At 39.4% G+C, this 8,092-nt stretch overlaps 1 protein-coding gene across 2 annotated transcripts in view; it reads left to right on the forward strand.

The window, feature by feature from the left end:
• Positions 1 to 121: 121 nt before the first annotated feature.
• The window catches only part of LOC100942668 (formiminotransferase N-terminal subdomain-containing protein-like), a 62,993-nt gene continuing 55,022 nt past the window's right edge, over positions 122 to 8,092 (forward strand). For both annotated transcript variants that reach the window (XM_023510447.1, XM_023510446.1), the window contains exons 1-4: positions 122 to 171; positions 1,975 to 2,099; positions 4,778 to 4,873; positions 6,094 to 6,246. In XM_023510447.1, coding sequence (XP_023366215.1) covers positions 1,985 to 2,099; positions 4,778 to 4,873; positions 6,094 to 6,246 — 364 coding nt within the window. In that variant the 5' untranslated portion in view covers positions 122 to 171; positions 1,975 to 1,984. The remainder of the gene's footprint in view (positions 172 to 1,974; positions 2,100 to 4,777; positions 4,874 to 6,093; positions 6,247 to 8,092) is intronic.

Genomic DNA, 8,092 nt, shown 5'->3' on the forward strand with positions numbered 1-8,092 from the left:
CGCCCCGCCGCTCCCCGCGGGCCTGGTAGGGCCCCGGGAGTCACTCGGGTTGCCTCCTGGCCCACGTGGCCCTGGGACACTCCACTCAGGAAAGAGGACGGGACGGCGTGGTGATGGTGGGGGGTCGCAGCGGCGGGGTTCTGGCGCGGAGCACGCGTTGCCGCTGCCTCTGTGAGTCTCTTTGTGGCCTCCAGAGTGACAGTGGGGGTGCGTGCGCCCAGGCTGGCGAACTTCACTTTGTACTTTGCACTTGCCGGGCTAGTTCCTGGGGCGGAGCGGGTGGGGGAAGGGGCCGTGTTTGTCCGCATCACCGGAAGTCTCGAAAGGCTAATTGAGGGATTGCTGGCCCTCCCTGTCCCCGACCGGAGTGTGGAGGGGCTTGCCTTTGGGTCATTTTCGTAGAGAAAAGTGTTGTCCCAACTCCTGTTTCTGCCGCTTGTTTCAGCTTTTGCTGTGAAGGTGAATTTTCTAACACCATCTTTGTGTGATTTAGCTGTCCACGGGGAATCAAAATGTGGAATGAGAGGATGAAACTAATCCTTTCTTTTGCACTGTTAGGGGTTGCCATAAACACCATTTGTTAAAAAGCATAATTATGTTGGGAAAGTGCCTGATGAGACAATTAAGCTACATAAACACCCTGAAAACAAATGAAAACCAGAAGACGCCCACACCCCTTGTGTAAAGCAATTTTTTGTTTACATAGAAATGAGAGGTCTGGGCTGCTTTATTACAACGAGGTTATTAATGTCTAGAAAAACCTAATGATTATGTTTTCATGAAATTTCAGTGATGAGATGATGGTCATAGTATGAAAACCTACCTGCGGATCTGAACTAGCCATGAAGCCCTGAGTTCTGTCTGGGTTAAGATGACGAGGCCAACAAACAGTACTAGAGAAAGGACGGAAGCCCGCGGGTTTATTCATGGAGAGGACCGTTATTTGCACCAGAGAACTTTAGCTTAAACTCTTAAAGTTTGTCTCAGAGTTGGACACCATTCACTGCAGTATTTTCCACATGGAGCACATTACCTGACACAAAGTGGTCATCAAATATTTATTAAATGATCTCACGAGGGCCACATTCTATTAGTTGTGATATTTAAAGGCCAAAATTATGATGTCTTGATCTGGAAAAGGGGAATTGTTTTCTTACTATTTTGAGATATTTTAATTCCTTTAAATTATAATACCATTTGAGGTATGAAAGATAAGTCAACAAATGCCATTCTAGAATATTAAGATTTCTAAGCAACCTCTAAAACTTGTATAATTAGTCCATTTTCAACAAAAGGATTAGTCACATTTTTGGCATTGAGTAATGTATTTCAGGATATGTGTCACTTTTCAAGGCAGAGTCCTATGAACAGATTTAAATTGACTTAGAAACTTTGGAGATTAAAGTACAAGAAGCAACTAAGTCAATCAAACAGTCATCATTTAAAGCACCCAAATGGGTCCCTTTTAAATTGTTCATATAGCGTCCATAGTATGGCAGGTAGGGATATCTTTTCTCTTTGTCACAGGAAGAGTTTTATAAGAGTCAGTATATTAAATAGCTCCCTCATTTTTCCTTTTTCTGTGTTTCCCCAGTAAGTCTAGTTTAACAAAAAACAACAAAAATGCCTATTAAACAGCACAGATCTCCAAAGCAGGGGTACACTAAGGAAGTCCAGACGTAAAATGGGATAGCACACTTCAATGCAAAGTTTCGTTTACATGACAGAATTCAGGCTAAGTAATTTGCCAGGTATTTTCCGGTGTTGTTCATACACATGTGCAAGGCCGTGTAACATGGTTTTTTATTTGAGTCAATCTGAGCATTTTTCTCCTTTAGATGGTCTCTAGGAATGATATAGTGAAGTGTTCATGTTATGACGGCCTGCTTTCCAAAAACGTTATGACTTCTATAGTTAAAAAAAATGGATCATCTACAGTAGCTGAAATTAAGAATCATTTTTCTCCTATTCCAGAAAAAAAATCATGTCTTCCTCCAGACTGGGGCTCCGTTTGGCTGCCTGTTTACTAAACATTTCAGAAGCTAGAAGAAAATACGTTGTTGAGAACATAGCAAAAGCAGCTCTTCTTGACAAAAATGGTAGGAACAACAGACAATTGAAGCGAATGCTGGAGTGTTTTGATAACATAGTGATTTTTGTACTCTGCACAGCGTATCTATAGAACCCTTTCCTTTCTTCCTAGATTTTCCACCTTGTTACAGCTTCTGCACAGCTCCGGGATGCTGAGATAGATGAGTTACTCAGATGTGCACATATGCTCTTTTTCCAAATGCCTGCATACGCTCAGCAGTGCAGCTCTTCACATTTGCCTGTGAGTCTCTGAGATGTGCATCCTTCAGGATGTTGACAGGCTCCTGAGGAGGGATATATTTACATAAAAGTATAATGTTTCCCCCATGGGCCATTTATTTGATGATTAATAGAATAAGCATAATCATACCTTATCCTTTTTATTCAGCAGGCTAAATGAAAACTAAACTTGCCAAATACCAACTACTTTTCAAAGCACTCCTGCCAGCAAAGGCCATGCTATCATTACAGTATTATTATTCCTCCTCCATTTTCTTTGCATAAAGACTCTCAGGCAGTCATGTTTAAGTGACGCACAGTAAGATCACTCAGCAATCCCGTGACTGTAGACTGGAACTCAAGCCTCCTCACATGCTTGGCCATTCTTACTGTGGGAGAGACTATTCTTCCCTCACCTTTCTTAAAATGTTCATGCGACGGCACACAGCTTAGATATCATTTGTGTTTACTTTTGTCCACACATGCATACACATGCACTCACAAAACCCTGCATTTGCAGACTTAGAATTATTTAAATAGAATTGTTTTGTTACTATATCAGTAGCTTTTTGGCAACAGGTAAACATGAAGGTCATAGCCCTGAAGCATTTGAGGTAGTGTATTTTAATTTCTGATTGTTATTTTTGATGTCTGATGTGGTTACTGCTTCTGATGAGAAAGATGTGTCCCCTCCCTCATCTGTCTCTAAATATGAGCCCATATAAGTTACTGTCCTGCAACTTTGTGGGAGCTGGGAGTGGCGATGAAATTCCCTGATACCAGCTGATAAGGGAACTCCTTTGGAGTTAGTATGCAGCTGTGCTTTCTCATGCTCTTTGTGGAAAGAGCCAGCTTGGGCTCTTCATTATCAGACAGTACATCTAATGGGATTGAGTTGCCTGTCTCCGTGATTAAGTCACTGGGCAGAGACATTTGTGGAAGACGTACACTGACGGACGGCTGGGTCTCAACTCACAGTTTTTATCAGCTTATTAGTGGCAGCCACTCAAATGGAATTATAGCTATTATACTCCATTACAAATACCAAACAATTTACTTCTGCTGAGATTCATACTGACAGCTTCTCTTGCCAGCAGTAATTTTTTCCTATATGCATGCTTAAGAAATTGCAGGAGAGAGTGTTTCATTCTTTCAGCATTTGATTCAATTGAATCGTATGAAACTGAGAATAAAAGCTTTTCAGAAGAAATTTTAGGATGAAAAAAATTAAATCATATCTCTTTTCTTCCAGCAGCTAGAATGTGTTGAAAAACTGCATAAAATAGAAGGTTGCACGGTCTCCTTCTTGTTTCAGCTTTATAGTTCGAAAAATGCAGGGAAAGTAGCACTAGTTAAGAAAATGAACCTGTTGTTTTACAAATATTTTAAAGGTACTTATTTTTAAGTGAGTGGAATAAAACTATATAAAGTTGATTTTTTTTTCCAATTAAGCAATGTGAGCACATTTAAATGGCCTGGAAAGCTCTTAGGTAAAGGAACCGAGTTATAAATTTTAGACCTACACCAGGGCAGGGCTCTATAGATGCTCGTTTGGCTATGAGTGAGTGACACATGTTTATCTTCTCACATTATTAAAATTAATAGTGTAGGGCTGCAGTAAGCTCTGTAGTTCCTGGTTGTAACTTATTTTCCCTTTCCTCTGAAAAGAATAATTGTTAAGCTGCCAGGGGACGGGGGGACAAGGTATAATAGCAGAGCTAAAGATTTAATTACCGCCTGAAAACTTTTGTCCTTCACTTTGAATTTGCTTTTGTAGGCATAAGGAGGACTTGTAAGGAGCCTGAGCCAGGCTCGTAAACTTCAAAAATAACTCTGGGGTTATGTATGGCTGCCATACAAGGGAATGGCAGCTTTCTCCTTCAGGTTACACATATTCAAGTGAGTCACAAGCCACCAAAAGCTGGAAGTTGTTAACATCTAAAGGCTGTTGGTGGCCTCTGAAAAGGAGATGGTGAAGTCAGAAGTTTCTAATGGACAGGTGCACGCGTCTCAGAAGCCTCTGCTCTAGGCACTAATTGGCTGATTCTGGTTTTTCCAGATGTCAGATTTTGACCCAGATAGTCTGCGATTCCTGGGCTGTGGAAGGAAATATTGACAAAGACATGAGGCTGATAAGGAACAGAATTGTGAGTGATATGATTTGGCCGTTGAAAATAGGGGCTACCCTCTTAGACTGAGTTAAGAGCACTTTGGCAAATTCGTTCCCAGGTCCTGGAGAAAGGTCTCTTACAGACATCAAAGGCTTGTGTCTGAGCTGAGCCGTCTGGTTATATACTAAGAGGCTGCAAGAAGTGAACATTAGTACTTCTGTGTTTATACCATGTTACTTCCAAAGGTTACATCCCAGAATTTTTCCACTAAACTAAATTTAATTATGCCAGAAGAAATAAAGCACTGAAGGTTCATCACAGTTAAACATTGTTGCACCTTATGTTGTTTTCTACAGGGCAGAAACATCCCGAAGTAACAGTGCTCAATGTATTTTCTGATCAAGACTATAACAGATCAGTCATTACAATAGCAGCTTCTGTTGATAAGTTGGGTAAGATTTCAGTTTTTTCTTTACATATATTATCTTTTTCTTTGATGAAGAGTAGGCTTTGGTACCTGAATGTTCTATAATCCTTGATTTCCTGGGTAAATCGGAATACTCCTCTCCATTAAGTAGAGTCTACTATTAAACTACCTTTCATGACTTTTCTGAACATGTTCATCACAAAACATTCTCCATTTTTCTTTATTACAATGAACCTTGGGGTCCAAGATTTAATGATGTTCTTTTGCCAAAGGTGATCACGTATCCTTTGCGGCTAAGAAAAACATTTTCAGATTTTAACCTGTGAAGTAATAGTGTTGAAGTCAGCCTACCTCCCTGACAAGCTGGCCTAGAATGAAGCATGATGAGCAATATGTTTTGTGCTGGGAGCCTGAGCTGTTGAGATGTGTCATGGGTTGAAATGAAAGGGGCTCTAGATCTCACAGGGATGCTGAAAGGAAGGTTTGGTAGGATAACTTAAATCAGAAGAATTGCAGTTGTTTAACCAAAACCCTGTATTATCCTAGTACCACTTAGTAAAGAATGTTTGAATATTTTCACATAAACATATTTTCAATTTGGCAGATTGTCTTCTTTCCAAAGGCACATTTTGCTTGGAGGAGAGAAGGAAGAGTTAACTGATAACTCCATGCAGGCATAGGACAGATTATCTTGTAGTTACTCTCAGCATAAGACTAAAATCTGCTTTTTCTGTCTTGCTAAAGTGGTCATACTGTACTGCTAATGAAAACTCAGAGCTATAACATAAAGCTCTTCTGTGTCTGGAATATGTATAATAATTCTAAGAAACATCTAATTACTGGATAAGAGCAAAAGTAAAATAAGTATGGTTTTAAAAATTTGTTTGTAGATAATAATTACTCATAAAGCATGCTGAAAATAAGGAATTTAATCAGATTAATTGGAAAAAATAGAAAAAAACTACAGTAACTACTTTTAAAAAATAATAATATGGTGTGGGATCAATACATTTTGCAAAGTTTATCCACTTTGAGGAGGAAAAAGCTAGAAGAAATGTCAGGTTTTGTCACTGTTGAGAGATAGGGGCAAGGAGAAATGTTGGATCTTCTTTGTTATTTTAGATGATAAAAATCTCCTATGCAGATTATGGGAGAAAAGCTACTAGTGGGACGACAAAATCAGAGCTTTTTCTTTAGATGCAACTGAAAACTTAATGATTATTTTCACAATTTTAACATTTTTAGGCAGTTCTGTTCTGGCTGCTTGCTTGGAGGCCTTCCATGCTATTGATATGGAAGTTCAGGAGGGAATCCACCCTTGCCTGGGAGCTGTGGACCTGATTCCGATTTACCCTCTCTCTGGTGTCGGAGTGGAAGAGTGCGGAGCGGTGGCAAGAAGTAAGACCAAGTTGGAGGTTGTGTGTTATTCCTTACTAGAAACTGTTCTTACAAACCAAAGCAACTGTGACAATCTAAGCATTCCTCAGCTCCCTGGGAAAAGTTGATCTTGAAGAGTTCTGTCAATGATAAGTGCTCATGGGTTGCCGTGGTCCCCTGTGCCTTTGTGGCCCACGACATTACAGGATAAGACTTGCTGTGAGATATGGCAAAGAAAAATCAATTAACAATAACTTTTTCCCTTACAAATTCACAGTAGAGCATGAGGCAACAGCTGTAGTTTCTAATGAGTCCTTTGGACTCTTCAGGGCAGAATGATGGTGTGTTTTGTCCATCTGTGTCCTATTTTCTTGAGCAGGGGTAATGATGAGGTTCAAAAACCACTTAAATGTTAACTCTTACTCCTTTCGCCTCTGATATTTTTTTCTTCTTTCCCTATGTACAACTCTCTCTAAGATTTTCTTTAGAGCCAAACTGTAACATACATGATTTCAGCCCCAGGGGTGAGGTTAATTTGGAAAATTTGAGCTGTGTCACTTAAGGTGTTTTTGAATTAGGGAAATTGGGAGAAAAGAAAGACCTTTTTGGTCGGACTGACTCTGCCGGTACCACGGTTAATTATGAGAGCAGAAGCTCATAATCTTCGGGGAAAAGTCTGCCTTAGGATAATTGCGTTCTTTTCTGTGTGACCTCAGAAACCCTCTCTGATATAGCTTCATTTTTAATTAATGGTGAATTGTCTAACATTTGGGATGTAGATTTGGACTTTAGCTGAGCTACAACAAGCACCAGAAATAGGAAATGAGACTTGTTTCCAAAGGAGTTCCTTGCTGCTGTGCTGCATTTTAATGTGACCTGACAGTTGAGGGCTTATTTCCCAGGGAAATCTTGGCCCCTGCGTTAGGTTTACTTTTTGGCGAGAAAGAGTTAAAATGCAGCATGGGGGAAAATATATTTCGCACAAAAATGAAGAGTTCAGAATTGTCCAGACCAGAGTAATGATTTTAATTGTCTTCAAAACAATTACAGACAATTACATTAAATCTCAAATTAGCCAGTACATGAAGTTCTTCATTACATCAGGACTAGTCCACCCCAGATGTTCGTCCTGTGCAGGAGACAGTTGAGAATCAGTCGGCCTGGACGCAGCATCTCTCCCTTTCCTGCCCTTTGCTTCATTGGCAGCTATTATACCTCATGATTTAAACATGGACATTTCTAATTAAATGAGAGCTCAGCTGCATTCTTGAACTAATTTATAACATTTGATTTGAAATGTAATAGCTTCAATCTTCATCTGATTAAAAACAGTCATATACTGTACATGGTTACTATTTTGATGCTCCAACATGCAGTTTTTATTTTTATATTCCCTTTTCTACACAGCTGTTCATCTAATATCATCCAAAAATTTTTAACTTTTTTTCTTTCTTTTTTTTTTTTTTTTTTTTGGTAACAGCATGCCCAGGCATTCTTATGAGGCAGAAATATTCACATTCTAGGATCCCACTGTTCTCAGAACAGTGAAAGGATGTTTTCCACTAGACCTAGGCTTTCCCAGGGAAACCAACTTTAAGATAATAATTTAGCTAACCTTTGTTGGACAAAGGCCAGTGGATAACACCCTGGGGGCATAAAAGATAGTTAATATTGATATATATAACTTATGTATGCTTTGTATGCAAAAATGCTGAATAATATACAGTATTTCAGAACTTTTTGATATAGTTAGAAGCTTGCTTATACCTTAAGGAAGGGGGTTTTGAGGTGGGTCCAAAATTGGTGTTTAGGGATTTATAAGTACTGTCAACATTTTTTACAAGTTTTTTTTTTTTTTTTTTGAGAC

The sequence above is a fragment of the Otolemur garnettii genome, unplaced genomic scaffold (genome assembly GCF_000181295.1).
Source record: "Otolemur garnettii isolate 467f Iridium unplaced genomic scaffold, OtoGar3 scaffold00013, whole genome shotgun sequence".
NCBI classification, from domain to species: Eukaryota; Metazoa; Chordata; class Mammalia; order Primates; family Galagidae; genus Otolemur; species Otolemur garnettii.